General features: G+C 38.0%; 1 protein-coding gene across 11 annotated transcripts in view; it reads left to right on the top strand.

Annotated features, from left to right (window-relative positions):
• ANKS1B (ankyrin repeat and sterile alpha motif domain containing 1B) overlaps nucleotides 1–16705 on the top strand; it is a 432983-nt gene that overhangs the window by 61767 nt on the left and 354511 nt on the right. For 6 of the 11 annotated variants that reach the window (XM_056845970.1, XM_056845964.1, XM_056845966.1 and 3 more), the window contains 4 exons: nucleotides 1997–2072; nucleotides 2875–2976; nucleotides 6833–6949; nucleotides 8577–8779. In XM_056845970.1, coding sequence (XP_056701948.1) covers nucleotides 1997–2072; nucleotides 2875–2976; nucleotides 6833–6949; nucleotides 8577–8779 — 498 coding nt within the window. The remainder of the gene's footprint in view (nucleotides 1–1996; nucleotides 2073–2874; nucleotides 2977–6832; nucleotides 6950–8576; nucleotides 8780–16705) is intronic. The other 5 variants (XM_056845975.1, XM_056845973.1, XM_056845974.1 and 2 more) reach the window with 1 other exon arrangement.

The raw sequence follows: 16705 nt of genomic DNA, 5'->3' as shown, positions 1-16705 counted from the left end.
TGTGACATTATGTTTTGACCTTGCTGTAATCCCACTTCTACTTATATACAGTGAAACGTTGCTGGGAAAGGGGTGTGCATTTTGGCTTTCAGTTTCAGTTCGGTTCCAAAATACTAACGGTAGAAAAAAGTCAAAAACTTAGAGGAACACACAAGCCCAACAGAAAACAGTTTTTACCCCATTAATATAGTATTTAGACCAAAAATAATAACCCTAAGCTGCTACTCTGTTGAACCTTGAAATGTCAGCTGATGATTATGACATGGGTTGTTGAATCAGGATATTGTATTGTGCTTATTGATCTTTACAGGGCCATGGCTGTTGATGCATTTGTCTTTAAAGTTGCTGTTAGTCTAGACTTCTTTGTAAGTAGGAGCGGTGCAATTAAAGGCATCTGTGCATTGACATGGGCATGTCTTGGCACAGCTCCCTTCTTCTTAAGGTACATATATATCCTGCAGAGTTTATCCATTCAATAGTGGGAAAATACAAAGAATGTGATCTTTCTTATGGGACTTTGGTGGAGGAGGGATGCAGCTTTGCTCCGTAAGACAGAGGGGATGGAGCAAGGGATGCTGCTGGTGATACTTCTAGGCTGAAGTGCAAGAACAAATGGTGGCTCTGCAATGGTAAGTCAACCCATAGGCAGGTATTGTTCCTCCTAGCTCTCTCCCATTGAAGGTAATATTTTAGGTGTATGTACAGCTCCCTAGTTATTGTTTCTGGTGGTGTGTCAATAATGGAGTCTTAGAAGAAGGAGATCTTGATTAAGGAGGTTTACGTCTTCTCCTCCCGCATCATATGGACTCTAGGATTTGTGCTTGGGATTTGACTCTATCTGCTACAGCTGCAGAGAGATTTAGAAGATTCTGCCAGCTCCTAGGAAATCCGAGACTCCTGCAGCACTAATGTGCTTCATTTTCAGATTACAATCCTACCTTTCCTGGGAGTTGGCCCCACTGAATAGCCAGGCAGAAAGGAAGCATTTAGATAATGATTAGGGGCAACAGCATCACATGCTTAAAAAAAAAAGACACATGAAAATTAATTCCAATTGAGAAAATAGTGAAAATGTTTGGATGGATGGGAGGTCTTCTTACTGGACAAAAGGGATGTTTGGAGAAATAACAGCAAGGATCTTTGGGTGCATCCAACACTAATCATGGCCCTGATTGAATCTAATTGCATAACAATGTAGTGACAATGGTATTTTAAACTGTGGTGGAGTGCAAAAGACTTGAAATATCACAAGATTTATTTATTTATATGAGAAGATTGCATTTATTAACCATAAAAGCACAATTTCAATGGTACACTAATATGATTAGTTTATTCAAGCAGCATGATAGAGTTATCTAAATTACATATTCATTTTAAACAGTTTGTGTGAAATGTCAAAGCATTCATCAAGAGGGGAATGGCATTAACAGTAAACAATTCCTATGCGCACACCTAAATTAAACTGCCTTTGAGAACTTGTTCTGCTGAATGCAGACCAAACATGCACAGAGACCTTTTTACAATTCCAATCCAAAGAAATGTTGGGGAGAATGGTTCTCAGTTCAAATATCACTACATAATTGTGAAATGTGGCTCTGTGATCACTTACAGTAGCATAAGTCTTACTGAATTTATTTGTGAATTTCAAAAAAATCTTGGTTTATGGTATTGCCACCCTCTTCCCAACTAGTGCAACATACAAAGCTGTATTTTGTCAAGTCTGATGATTGGTCTGTGTAGTTTATTGTTATAACTTCTGAATAACAGTTGTTCTCCCATGTCTGAGGAAGGGAAAAGTCTTTCTGATGGAATTTAATTACAGATGACAGGGACTGAACCTGGAACCTTCTGCATTGAAAGCATGCACTCAGACACTGACCACTAGCTATTTCCTTTATTCATAAAAAATTGATATCTCATTCTCTAGATAACTCTTTTGTAAAGTAAAGAATCAAAAGATTATATGAAATTTCAGATTATCTTTATTGTTTTCCAGACAGAAAAAGGGAGTGCATTGCATGAAGCTGCTTTGTTTGGAAAGGTGGATGTTGTACGAATTCTGCTAGAAAGAGGTAAATCGTAATTATCCATGTTGGCACGTGATTGGTCAGTCGACTATTAATAAACTTGACTTGACTTGATGTAATTATCCATGTGAGACTTAAAACATTTTTTCTATTTAATCTTGAAGGAATTTTGTGGTTGTTGCTTATGTAACATTTAGAACAGTGTAACTCTCTTTAGAATTGCACTGCAGTAGTGTTCTGGAAGAATGAACCATTCTTTTTTACTCTTCCGCAGCTGGATAAACGATGAAGCTTCTTTGTAAAGAGCAGAACTAAAGACATAATTCTAATACATATATTTGAGTAGATTATTTCAAACTGATGTTGTTTAGGCTGGTAAATAGCTTCTCTCCCCAGAAAACACCACATTATTAAAGGAGTCCTGAACACAGTAAAGTCCAGACAGTCAAAAGCAAAGATAATTCTTGTGTGGCAAAGGAATGTCTGGAACTGCTATCCAGAACACAGGAACTGACCTGACTTGTGTTTACATCTCCTCCTTTTTTCTCTTCTTCCTCTGTTGCTTCCCTGGTGTTTTAGATAAAACATTCCTTGGGACCTCTCTTCTTGTTCTTCTGAAAAGCACTATACACTGATGGTTGTATATATGCAAGGAAACAAATTAATTAACAAATGCTAAATAACATAATCTGAATTTCTCTAGCACTTGGCTCCTGTATGTTATATGAAATTTAAGATTCTGAATAATGATTGCTGATATGTGCATGTTTTTAAATTGAGGTGTGATGAGTAGTATTTATACTGAAAAATGTTTTACCTAGTTTCAATACTATAATTTCTCTTTCAGGGATTGATGCGAACATTAAGGACAGTTTGGGTAGAACTGTTTTAGATATTCTTAAAGAACATCCTTCTCAGCAGTCACTCCAAATTGCTGCACTACTTCAAGGTAAGGCATTCATGCACAAGTGAGATGAATTATTTATAATTAAATTATTCATTTAGTGCATTTTTATCCAGTCGTTCATTCAAGGAATTTGAGGTGGTTTACATCAATCTGTACCTCTTCCAAGTTACTCTCACAATAACTCCAGGTTGAATGAATGAATGAAATTATTTTTATGGCATTAGCCAGAACACAAACTCCAGGTTAAATCCAAAAATGTAGTAGGGATCCAACCCTCCATGAGGTAGGTGAGCCTGGAATAAAGTGACTGGCCCGTCACCCAGTGGGTTTCCTAACAGAGTGGGGATCAGAACACGGCTCTACCAGATTCTACTCTAACACTTTAACTACTATGCCAGGCTGCATAGCTGTATAAAATTCATGATATTCACTTTATTTAGACCAAGTTATGGTTTTCAGAGTGTATTGCTTAAGAATGGCTCTTTTACTTGCCAAGATTTTTATTTCCTGCATAAAAATGAGTGTGTCAGATATGGCACACATTGTAACAGATTTGGTTTCTTAAAAGTTTAGTTTCTTGTTATTCTAAGAAGTTAATAGAAAGTATTCTGTATCACTCAATTTGCATATCTTTCAAATGTAATATTAGAAAGTTCATTTTTTAAAAATCTGCAATAGTACATTTGGTCTAAACATCTAAAAATCTGTAGGACTACTAGTTGCCCATAAATGTGCTCGTAGATTAATGTAGATCTGTGTTGCTGATTAACTTTCGCAAATACTGTGATTAGTTATGTTAATGATTAAAAAAATTTTTGTTGATTTTATGCAAGCAAAAGAGATACTGTCTCCTCCCACCTGAAAAAATTAATAGCCGATTTATGTGAATAATACAGGGAATAATACAACTTGATCCAAAATTTTAACAAACTGCATCCTAATATAGATGTACATAGAAGTGGTGTCATCACACATTACTCACACTAATTCCTACTTCTTGCAGAACTGAAACCAAGTGTTATGACAAATTCTCTTTCAGGTGCAAGACCAATTAATAATTCATTAACCCCCCCACAAGTTAATGCTTGTGCAACAAAATCTAACACTCTCCATGCAAGAACTACTTACTTTGAGACTGCTGCCTCTTTATAGTGGAAGCTATGGCAAGCATTTCAGATTCCCAAAGAGGTTTGGTTTGCTCTTTGCCTAATCAGTTCCAGTTATTTATGAGAGAGCCTGAAAAACTGGAGTCTTAAAGGACTCATAGAACATTGATATTTTTTTCTGACACAGCATGCCATTCTTCTTGTAACAGGTAGCTCCATGCTTTGCCATATTAGGGTCATCAACCCCTAGTCCCACACTAAGTAGAATTTTCTAGAAAGCAGTAACAGACTCATGGACAAAGTCATTCTCACACCTCAGAATGTGTGTTGCCTGGCATGCCCAATGCTGAAAGATCTGTTGGGTTTCTGCTACATTTTCAAATTTCATGTATGCATCAGTCTGCTTGGTAATTCTGCATTAAATATCTTTCTGACTACACATCACATTGGCATAAAGTATTTCATCTGAAAGGCTCTCCCAAAGATTTGCTGGAGCTAAGAAAAAAACAGACCCAGTTAGTTGGATCCAAAGTAAATTTCCCAATGTCAGAATGGAAGTTCCCTGCCTCTCCCCTCCAATAGCAGCCCAGTGATCTCCACACAATGCTGCTCCTGGAGGTTAGGATCCAGAGGAATGACATGAAGGTGGACTGCAGCAGGAAGGGGGAATCAATAGAAATGTCCAGTTTAGTCTGGAACCAACCCAATGTTTGATTGAGAGACTGTTCATCAATAAAAATTTCCAAAGCAAATCATGACACAGTTGTTGATCTGGATTTACAAAGCTCTCTTTAATATGTGACTCCAAGAGATTATATGTGCTTCATTCAGTCCGTCCCCCCCAATTTTTGTTAGTTCAGCAAGTCTAATTAAAAAAAACCAGTCTCTCACCCCAATTCAGAGGAATATTTAATTAACAGGAATTTCGCAGTATGTCTACAATTCTCTTTCTAGTTTCATTGCCATTAATGATAAAATGCATAAAGATTTATCATTTGAACATGGAACTATATAAAATAAAATTAAAAATTGTGGATCAAAAGGTAGCTAGAACAGGGGATGGAGAAAGAAACAAAAAGATCAAAGTGGGAAGGCAAGCAAGAAAATCTTGGCGAGTCAGATTTGGAGAATCTGTAAAGGTGATTTAAGAATGTTCAGGGAGAGTAAGAGAAGCAAGGAGAGGTGGTGCAGTTCTTTTTCCTTCCCCAACAGATGTTCTGAAGATTGTTGCTGCTGGCTGACCCAGCTGCTGGTTACCTAAAGGAGAAATTAGGGCTATTATACAATAGAGGTTAAGAAAACCATCTGTGAACTAAAAGTCCCTGGTTCAAATGTTTGCTTTGCCATGAACCCATTTGGTAAGCCATTGAGTCTTAGCTGTAACCCCCCATGTGCAATATAGGGATAATAATACTGACCTACCTTATACTATTGTAAGGATTACTGTATTGATGAATTTATGCTTCTGATGACCTATTGGAAATGGAATACTGGACTAAATGCACCTTGGTCTAATCCAGTAAAGTAATTTTGTGCTACTAAACACAGCGTTTACAAAATTTGTCAAAGGAAGCTTTTAATTCAAACTGTAAATATTCGACTGTTGGTTTGCTCAATAGTACATATTCTGCACATTTGGGGAAAATGTGATTAATTGAGTGTAATTAGAAGCATGTGATATTCAGTGAATTGAAAGGAAGTCTACCAAGAATGTATTTGTTCAACATATTTGAAATAGATTAAGTGCCTATTAATGTAACATTTAGACAAATTAGAGACTTCTGGATATTGATTTTAGAGTATTTCAATGTAATTTAAATGCAAATTATAATTTGTTTATAATTAGAATCAGATTATTCTTGAAGAAGTGGCAAAAGGTTTCCAAAATATTGAAAAAGATTGACAAATTTTCGTCTTTCTCTTGATGCAACCTTTTTGATAGCGCCAATAATATTGTTCTTCATATCAGTTAATCAGTTCATAGGGTTGCCAGGTCCCTCTTTGCCACCGGTGGGAGGTTTTTGGGGCAGAGTCTGAGGAGGGCAGGGTTTGGAAAGGGAAGGGACTTCAATGCCATAGAGTCCAATTGCCAAAGTGGCCATTTTCTCCAGGTGAACTGATCTCTGTCAGCTGGAGATCAGTTGTAATAGCAAATCTCCAGCTAGTACCTGGAAGTTGGCAACCCTAAATCACAATGTTAAGACTGTGCTAAAGAAATACATGTTACAAAATTAATTTTGTTTAATTTACATCTTAAAGGCAATAATTTATAATGGCACAGGCTCTAGAGCTGATGAATTATCTTATGAAGGGAGCTTTGACTCTCAAAAGCTCCATCCCTGAAAATCTTGTTGGCCTCTGGCCCTGACCTGGATAGCACAGGCTAGCTAGATCTCAGAAGCTAAGCAGGATCAACCCAGTCAAGTATTTGGATGGGAGACCTCCAAGGAATACCATGGTCATGAAACGGAGGCAGGCAATGGCAAACCACCTCTGAACATCTCTTGCCTTGAAAATCCTATGGCATCGCCATAAGTCAGCTGTGACATGATGGCAAAAAAATGTCCAGTACAATAAGACTAATTTCATGCATTCTTTTACTTCAGAAGCCCCATTGAATTCAGTGGCAGTTATATCTAATTAAAAATGCAGATGTTTGGATTATATATCATAAAACTGCACAAAGTAGTTGAACGCATATATTCTTGTTAATTAAGGACATATAAGGAAAATCCAAAAGCATTTTAATTGAACAAATTCAGGAACTGTGTTTTGTTGTTTTTCCCTTCTAGAATATATGGAAACAGGAAATGCAACAGTTCCAGAAGAACCTTTACAGGAATGTCCAGAGCCTACTTATCAGTCCTGTTCTTTGTCTCCAGAAGTTTCCCCGTCACAGAAGACCAAAAGTATTATTTTACTTTCCGGGCAACTATTTCATATTTGGAAACATGATAAGAAATAATGAGAAGCATAGTCATAAAATTTTACATTTCAGAGCCAAACTCTATGTTACCTTTCCATGTGTTTTCATATGTTCCCTGCAGCTACACAGCAACTAAGGGGACCTGCAAGGGTTGTTTCACTGATTTTGCTACTTCATGTAGAGTATCTGTGCACGTGGAACAGCAAAATAGGCAAAATAACTCCCCCTCCCCAGTGCGGTTTTTGCACAGGAAAAATGCTTGGGGCAGAGGCAGGTGCTTTTCCTCTCCCCACAACACCATTCCAAGCCCATCTGGGCTCTTTATTTTTTTTTATTTTTTTAGAAGCACTTACCTGCAGCTGCTCTGTGGCTGTGGAAAACATGTGAAAATGCACAAAAACGCATGAAGAAATTAAGTCTAGTTTGGCTCTAATTCAAATTAATAGGTCTGTAGTAACTACGTGATCCAAATGCATTGATGAGGGCATGTGAATGTGATAGTCTGTAGTTCTTTCCTACAGATAGTTCAGTTTTTTAAAAAAAACTAGTCACATGGTTGAAAGATGCTGGTTGCAGTATGCTGTCAGTCCTAGTCTGTTTTTCGAAACCAGGAGTTTTACCAGCGGAACCTTTAAATCTCTGCTTTGTGAAGAAGGGTGGGGAGGAAGCGCTGCTTGGTAAAGCTGGCTACCTAATTCCACAGCACTCAGCAACTAAATATTCTTCTTACTTGAACAAACTGCACTATTACTACTACCAGAACTGCTGGGCAATGTTTGCAGAAAGAAACAACAGAAGCTGCAGATACTATGCAAAAGGAACTCAAATAAACCAATGCCCCACACATTCATCTAATGTATTATGCTACCTGAAGAAGCCTTAGACCTTTTATCTACTCCTGCAGAGAGGGTATTTCAGCAGCATACTCTCTGCAGGGAAAAAAGTACATCTAAGAGATTGGCATCTCAGACTGAAAGTTAGTGTGCCTAGACTCAGTCACTCTACTTTGGGGAACCTTCAATTCACCCACTTCTGTATCTTTATAGTAATGATGTCCATAGTTACTGGAGAAAATGTAGTAATACAATGCAGTGCAATGGTGCTTTTGAGTATGTGAAAATTTCCCTTTCTTGTCCACAAGTACAACCAGCACAGACAACCCATTTATATAGGGATTGGAATTAGAAAACAAAACAGTGAGCTTAATCAAGGCAGAAAGTAACTTGTTTCCATGGTGGCTTGCTTGAGACCCAGCTCCAGAATACACATTGAAAGGAAATCTAAAATTAACCTGAAGCGATATCTGAGTGGTGTCCATTCTTCCCTCTACATGCAGATACCATGCACATATTATGATAGAACATGTATCAAACAAAGATTGCACAGTATATCATCTCACTACTGATAATTACAACAAGCCTCCAAGCATCTGAGACTAGGTCTTTTACATAGTCTATTGCTTATGTAAAAGTCAAAAAGACAGGTAGAACCTACTCAAGGAGATGAGAAACAGGCTGTCTCATTGCAAATTTTAAATCTAGGCTTAGACTGTCAGGCTCAACAGAGTGTATTGTGTATCATATTTTGGTTTATTTTCTATGTCTTAATAGCTGATGAATATTTTGCTTTTTGTGAAGGTGAAGCAGTTACTGGAGAGTTATCAAAACTATTAGATGAAATCAAACTGTGCCAAGAAAAAGATTATTCATTGGAAGAGCTGTGCAATACAGTATCAGAACATTACTTGGACAATGTTAGCAAAGTATCCGAAGAAGAACCAGCAATGAATGGAAGTCAAGCCAAACATAACATAGTAAGTAAAATGGGATGCAGTTTATCTTCTAATCATCTGCATGTGCGCACGCACACACACATTTCTTAGAGTAATGTAGGCTTTGTTATAAATGTTATAAATATTACTACTAGATAAAATGAATTATTACAAACTTCCCAAAATTTTTGAAGTTGGCTCCGTGTTTTAGATTTATTGTCCTTTTCAGACTCTCTTTACCATGCAGACTCATCACCTGTTAGGCAGGCAAATGTATAGAGATTTTGCATACAGCTGCATATGTGGCATGCTGTTTTGTGCAAGGTTTTCTCCAAAGGGAATAAAAGATATTAAAGAGTCTGAAATCAATTGTGTGTGAATGAGGATTAAAGTTAAATAACAGATGAGCTGGATCCAAAGGACCATGAGCAGAGCTGTGCTTGTGGACCGGATCTCTCTCACACCCCTTTCCCACTGCAGCCCATCTCACTCTCAGAAATGCTGCTCCTGGAGGTGAGGGGACTCTCAGGAACAGTATGAATGTAATGTGGGTGACTGCAGTGAGTATGCAACCACAAAAATAGCCCCTACCCTTGTGTGAAGTTTTCTTCTGTTTGCAGATGACACCTTTGGCTCCAACCCAACATTCTTATTTAGTTATTATTTTATTTTAAAATATGTACCCTGGTAAATAGCTTAATAGAGCCTTAATAAAATATAGAACAGCTATGAAACAACAATGAAACTGCATTATAAAACTAAAACATCTGAATTATCAGATAACAAATAATCTAAGAATAATACATGCTAAATATAAAACAGGAGATGATCACACAGAAGGTAAAATAGCCCCCAAATACACTTAAGTAATTTACATAGTTAAATTGTGGAACTCCCTGCCCCAGGATGTGGTGATGGCTGCCAACTTGGAAGGCTTTAAGAGGGGAGTACCTATTCTTTCCAGGATCTAAGGAGCATGCTTTGGAACAAAGGCAGGATAATGCTGTTGCAGTCATCTTGTTTGTGGGCTTCCTAGAGGCACCTGGTTGGCCACTGTGTGAACAGACTTCTGGACTTGATGGGCCTTGGTCTGATCCAGCATGGCCTTTCTTATGTTCTTGCATCATTGCAGTGCTCTGCTGCTAAAAGGCCTTTTTGAAAAAGAAAGGAGTTTGACCCCTTAAAAGGTTCTGTTTGACCCCTTAAAAGGTTCTACTGTGGAATTGAAGAAGGGGTTCTAAGACCCCTGAAGTTTGGTTTCTATGTTCCCTGCAGAGGAACATAGAGCTAAAAGCAGAAGATAAGGGAATTCCATGTGTTTACTACTATTTAGACAAATATTTTGATTTATCTTTCTTGGAGAATGAGGTGGGATAGCTAGCATGATAAAAGAAAACAATTTGTCTTGGATTCCAAAGTGTGTGATTTTTAATTTTATTTTTCTATAAAAATAGAAAGAGCTCCTCACAACTTATAATATACATCATATCATGCTCTTCTTCCATGGAGCTCTGCAGGGAGAGCGTACATAGTTTTCACCTCTTCTATTTTATCCTTAAAATACTGTCCCAATCAAAAGAACTTTTTTGAAAACTAATATAAAGGGAGACTGTTCACACTTCTGAAGCAAAATTCAAGTTAACATCTTAACTGCAAAACTGTACAAGGTGCTTCACATGAGATTTAGGGTCACCAGTTTTTGATCTGAAGAAACCTGGGTTCCTATGGTCAGGAACAGAGCTGCAGACAAGTCAGGGGAAGAACTCAGTGGGCTCCAGCAGAAGCATTATGAATTGCAAATAGTTTCTGCTTGTTCTAGTGGCTAGTGCTAGCAGAAAAGGCTGGCTGGGATTCTAGTGTGGAAGGAAGGTGTGTGTAAAAAGTAAGGAAATACCTGGAAGATTTTGGGGATGGAGTCTGATGAGCGTGGGGTTTGGGGAGGGGAGGGACTTCAATGGGGTATAATGCCATAGAGTCCACCTTCCAAAGCAGCCATTTTCTCCAGGAGAACTGATATCTGTCACCTGGAGATCAGTTGTAAAGCGGGAAATCTCCAGCTACCACCTGGAGGTTCCAAATTTAGTAGAAAGCCTGTGCATAATCACCACAGAGCTACTGTTATAAAATTGCTACCTATTCTGCCAGCCTTAGCTCAACAGAACCAGTGGCCACGTAATGGCAGCTATGGAGGAAGAACATGCATGCATTCTGCATTCTTTTATGAATCAGTGTGTGAAATGGAGAATTGGAGCTGACCTAGCCCTTAGTTCTAATGCACAATTTAAAGTACACACTAAGGGAAAATGCTGCTCTCATTTTTACTCAAAGAATTCCAGCTTCACTTTAGAAATAATGATAACCAGGCCCAAATTCTAGCTTTTAACCAAAAAATTCTGGCAACTGTGTCTGAGGAGCCAAAAAATACCAGGCTGCTCTTTTCAGGTCAGCTGACAACCCTACTTTCTTTCCTTCAAATTTTCAGCACTTGACAAGGCAGGGATGAGTTGTATTGTATGCTTAAAGGATGACATCACAGAAAATATTGTCGAAGGCTTTCACGGTCAGAGTTCATTGGTTCTCGTAGGTTATTCGGGCTGTGTAACCGTGGTCTTGGTATTTTCTTTCCTGACGTTTCGCCAGCAGCTGTGGCCGGCTTCTTCAGAGGAGTAACACTGTCCTTCAGTGTTACTCCTCTGAAGATGCCGGCCACAGCTGCTGGCGAAACGTCAGGAAAGAAAATACCAAGACCACGGTTACACAGCCTGGATAACCTACGAGAACCAACATCACAGAAAGTTTTCTAGGTACGTATTACTTCTGTATTCTTTACATTATCTAAAACTCTCTTTGTGCCGTGTGAATCATGAAAAGTAGCAGTGTCCTAAATCGAATCAACTTAAACTACTGATTTATGCAATAGACTAAAATCTGACCACTAAATATCTTACATTCATACTCATCTGCTTCTGTGATGTCATTGAAAGTCTGTGGATATTCTAATGGTGAAGGCTTCTCTTGGGCCCTGATAAGGGTTAGTAATAGAAATATATTGATCCATTTCCTTAATTGTGGCCTAAACAAAATGCAAGCCTTGAGTATTAAGTGTTTGAAAACATAACTAAAATGTTTTCAAACTATGTTTGAAAACATAACTAAAAACTACCACAAACACCTCAGCACCTCTGCACTGAACATGTTTGCAGGGTAGATATACCAATATACAATTTCATTCAGAGACAGTTCAGGCAGTAATGCACTATTATAGTATCCAGATAAGCAGTTAATAAAGGCTGACCTATGTGAAAATACAAAAATAAAACAATGGAAAATGTGTAGCTATATGAAACATTTGTTCACCATTTTTAGAGAAACATTTGATGAAAGGGGGAAAGTACTCTGAGGTCCACCTCCAATCTACATATCTTTCTGCACTTACATATATTTCTTTCTAAAGAATCAAGTTTCTTTCATAATGAGATTGTTTTCAAACAGTTCCTATATTAATGTATGTCACTAGCATGCTTGGAGAAATACTTTTTATAAAGTATTTATTTTCCAATAGATGGCAGTCTGGTTCAATAATTTAAAGACCAGCACCAGCCATTTTATCTGAGACTGTTTTCAGTGTCAGATTTTTATAGAATTAGCAGAGAATTATGATGATCAATATTTTAAAGAAGTATCTGTTTTGAAAGGACTTTTAACAATATGTAGGCTGAAAAGTTGGAGAGAAAATTACATATTATCAATTGAATTTCAAAGAAATCCAAAAGAGTGTAAAGGATGTTAAGAAGATATAAACTGGCAGAATTGGTATGCAGTAGAAGTCTAACAGGAAGAATCCTAAGGAAATCTAAATATATGACAAATTAAAGTTGATTTTACAGCTTCTCATTCACATTACTTTTTGTTACCATGCAGTCTTTTGGAGGGAGGGTTGTTGGAAGTCAGATGAAGGTCAGTCAATATGATGGGTCTTTAGCCTTTGTTGTCCACCTGTATTGCAGGCAGAAAAAAATTATGAGACCACTACTGAACCCAAAGTTAAGAAAGCCTTCTTGATGAGCACTCCACAGCTAATATTCATACACTTAAGAATATGTTAACTTTTATAAACCAAAAAGAAAATTTTAACTCTTTAAATAGGATAAAAAGACAGAAAAATAAAAGGAACCAGTCAACAGATAACAAAGACATTTGTTTGTCATGCCTACCTCCTACCCTTTTATAGCTGCATATTTGAGTTCTATGAATTATAGGAACACAACATTAAGACTGAAAGCCAAAAAGATACAGAAGCTGTTGCTGTGTACAAAACAATGGGAAAACAGATTGCACCATATGATTACCATAGCTTGATAAAGTACAGTGTATATTTCTGTCAGTAGTTCTTTATATAGGATTCCCAATGGCATCCTAGTTCCAGATCACTGGCTTGCTCTTGTGATAAGATAATACTGCTTGTTACCACCTTAATGTGAATGGTATCACATGAGAATGAAAGTCTCCCTCCCCTCTCTATTGCATTCATTTATGACAAACCTTTTGAGTGACAAAAAAATCGATTAAGCTATGCTAGCACTTGATATCGCCCCTTATTACTTTTTCTTTAGTTTGCCATTTATTAGTGTTTCTAGACAGGAGCAGGATTGACTAAATCTTAACCATCACTGCGGATATGAAGAAGAAGTTTGACTCTTCGGCTTTTTCTATTACCTTTTCTCAGTGGGAAGCAATGTGCAAAGAGACTACAGGACAATAAACCAGGGTTGGCTGCCTAGCTGATTCATAGTCAACCTGTTTGTTGAAGATTAGTTGGATATATTTGGCATCAAGTTATCAGACATTCTGCAGCCATGAAAACTAAAATTTTGTACTTGTATCAGCTGAGATTTTGGGGTCCAATCCCCTTCACAATGCAGGAAATTCATAACTACCTCCCCCACATACCCCCAGTGACCCCTACTCCATGCCCAGAAGATGGCCAAAATGCCCTCCCTCTCATGAACTGCCTAAGATCATAGAATAAGCATTGCTGACAGATGGCCATCTAGCCTCTGCTTAAAAACCTCAAGGGAAGGAGAGCTTACCACCTCCCGAGGAAATCTGTTCTACTGAGGAACTGCTCTAACTGTTAGAAAATTCTTCCTAATGGCTAGACAGAAACTCTTTTGATTTAATTTCAACCCGTTGATTCTGGTCCAACCTTCTGGGGTAACAGAAAACAACTCGGCACCATCCTCTATATAACAGCCCTTCAAGTACTTGTAATTGATGTCCCCCATATATTATATACATATTTGATAATATATAATCTGCTGCTCCCCCACACACACACACACATTGCCTGGGACAGGCGCCCCCTTTGGCCTACCTAGATCTGGCCCTGAGCATTAGGCTCTTTGGAACATTTGTTCTCTGGTTACACCATTCTTGCGTCTGTTCTATACCTTCTTCTCCCTATCTGCCAATGGCTATGATGATCTGGTCAGGTTTCAACTCCAACTTCTTGCTACTGGCTATTTGCTCAGTACTGAGTGAATGGACAAGTAGCAACAGGTGTAGCTGGGAGCTCCAACTCAGAAAAAGAGAGCAAAAATGAAAGTGTAAGTAGTTGTTGCACCCAGCCACTTTCATCTGCCCAAGGGCAAGCAAGCAGTAAGCAAGCAGCAAAAATTGGCAGTGGATGCCCATTCCAGTGTATGCCATCTAGGCAGGGGTCAGCTGCTGTTTTGTGCCGCCACTTGCTCGTTTGTTCCTTTCAGAAGGAAATGTAAGAGTGACATCGAAGCTGACAGGGCTCTGGGGAAATTCCCTGTTTGAGATTTGTTATTTTAGTTTTTGTTTAACTGAAATTGTTTGAACTATTATTTTAAGCCACTTTGAACAATGAGGAAAGGTAGGATATAAATGTTTTCATAAATAATAAATAAATATGTCTTTTTAGAAGAGTCATATGAAGGATGAAGAAGAGTGTGATTCTTTTGTGCCCTTTGGTGCTGGTGGAACTAACAAGAGTGCTGGTACCCACAGGAATGGAAATTTTTTCCCAAAGCCTCTGCAATATCTTCAGAGGCTTTCAATATAATCTCTTGTTTCCATGTCAGACAGATAGTGGAGGGAGTGGAGTATGACTCTCTTGTGCTCCTTTTATCCCTATGTACATTGAAAGGGCTTAAAGGAGTGGGAAGTCCTCCTCCGGGAGGGAGGGCATTTGATTGTACTACACTGGGCAGGAGGGAGGAGGCAGTATGTTTAATGGGAGGGCACTGGATGGTAGCATCTTGCCTGCCCCCCCCCCAAAGCCTGGAGCCAGCCATAAACACCGCTGCTTAGGCAACTACTGTGGCAATGCAATGGAAGCACCACTATCTGCTACTGTTTTGGTACAGAAGGAAATCCTGTGTATCAAGGCAGGAGCAAAGGAATAGAGGTAGTGTCCCTTTGCACCAACGCTGTGATCCCTGAGCTCATTTTTATGCTGTGCATAACATGTACCATGGAGCATATGAATGACCTCTTACAATTTAGTACTATGCATGATAACCCTGAAGTAATTCCTATACTAAAATAGAGCTCACTTCCAATCAAGTACATATAGGCCTTTTATGCATGAATGTTTCCCATGCTGTCAGCCCCCTACCTACTTTGGGGCTTTGTTTTGATGGGTGCGGTGGAACACAGGCAGGATGGTGCTGCTGCACTTGTCTTGTTTGTGGCTTCCTAGAGGCACCTGGTTGGCCACTGTGTGAACAGACTGCTGGACTTGATGGGCCTTGGTCTGATCCAGCAGGGCCTTTCTTATGTTCTTATGTTATCAGAGGTTGCCTTGGTCTCCCCGCTCTTTTCCATGCATTTTATCCATGTTTTCTGGCTGCTGTTTTATGCAGCATCCAGAAAACACATGGAAACACTCGGGGAGAGCGAGGTGACCTCTGACAGCCAGAAAATGCATGCATAATCAAAACAAAGCCCCGAAGTAGGTGTGAGGGGAGACCACAAGGAAAGCTGCCATACATAAAAGGCCATACACTTGTAGTTTTATGTGCTTGTTGTGTAAAAAAAATGAGCTGCCAAAATTCTTTTAACACAGTAATACCTGGCACAATTACCAGATGTTTTCATGCATAAGAAATAAAAATTCAAAACTGGAAAATTCAAAACTGTAATTAACTTTATGCAGTTGAATGCATAAATATATATTTATTATCTCTCCACCTAATGTACTTAATGGGCCTTAAAGAAAATTAAAACAGTATAGGAAGTAACATAACAGTATTACAAGTTTCTATTGTAATATATATTTCTATAATGTTTTTGTATAAGACAATTTAAAATGACAATCACATATTAAAATATCAGCTGTAATAGTAATTTCTTCCACAGTACAGCAGCCTTAAAGCATTAGCGAAAATAAAATTAAAATTAAAATATAACAGCACTAAAACAATCAGCAATAATAATCTAACACAAACAGAGACCAAATGTTACAATCCAGACCATAAATATTTAAAGATGTTTTTTAAAAACTCCAAAGAAAGTAGCTGGAATTGGACAACATATAGTTGGAAGCAGCAATTTGCACTTAAAAGTGATTTCTAACCCATCAAGAAAATGGAAATAAAGTTATTCAGAGATCATCTTAACCATGTTTGTACAGTTTCAAAAGAAAAAAATGAATTAATAATATTTTTAATAGCTATTGTTGTATTAAATAAATTGCTCATGTATCCTCAGCTTTTACTATTTGTATGCATCATTCTTGTAAGGGAAACTGGTGGATTAGAAAGGATCAGCTAAGGGCAATAAAAATGATTAGAGTCAATGTAGAGCTCCTAAATGAGAAAAGGAGATTTAAAAGCCTGAGTATTTACTTTTGAAAGAGGGAGATTAAGAAGAGATATGATAGAGGTGGAGAAAGTAACAATGTAACTGTGCTGCCAATGCCAATTGGACACTTGATTCATT

The sequence above is a fragment of the Euleptes europaea genome, chromosome 3, assembly GCF_029931775.1.
Source record: "Euleptes europaea isolate rEulEur1 chromosome 3, rEulEur1.hap1, whole genome shotgun sequence".
NCBI classification, from domain to species: domain Eukaryota; kingdom Metazoa; phylum Chordata; class Lepidosauria; order Squamata; family Sphaerodactylidae; genus Euleptes; species Euleptes europaea.
This window is presented reverse-complemented; position numbering and strand designations above follow the sequence as displayed.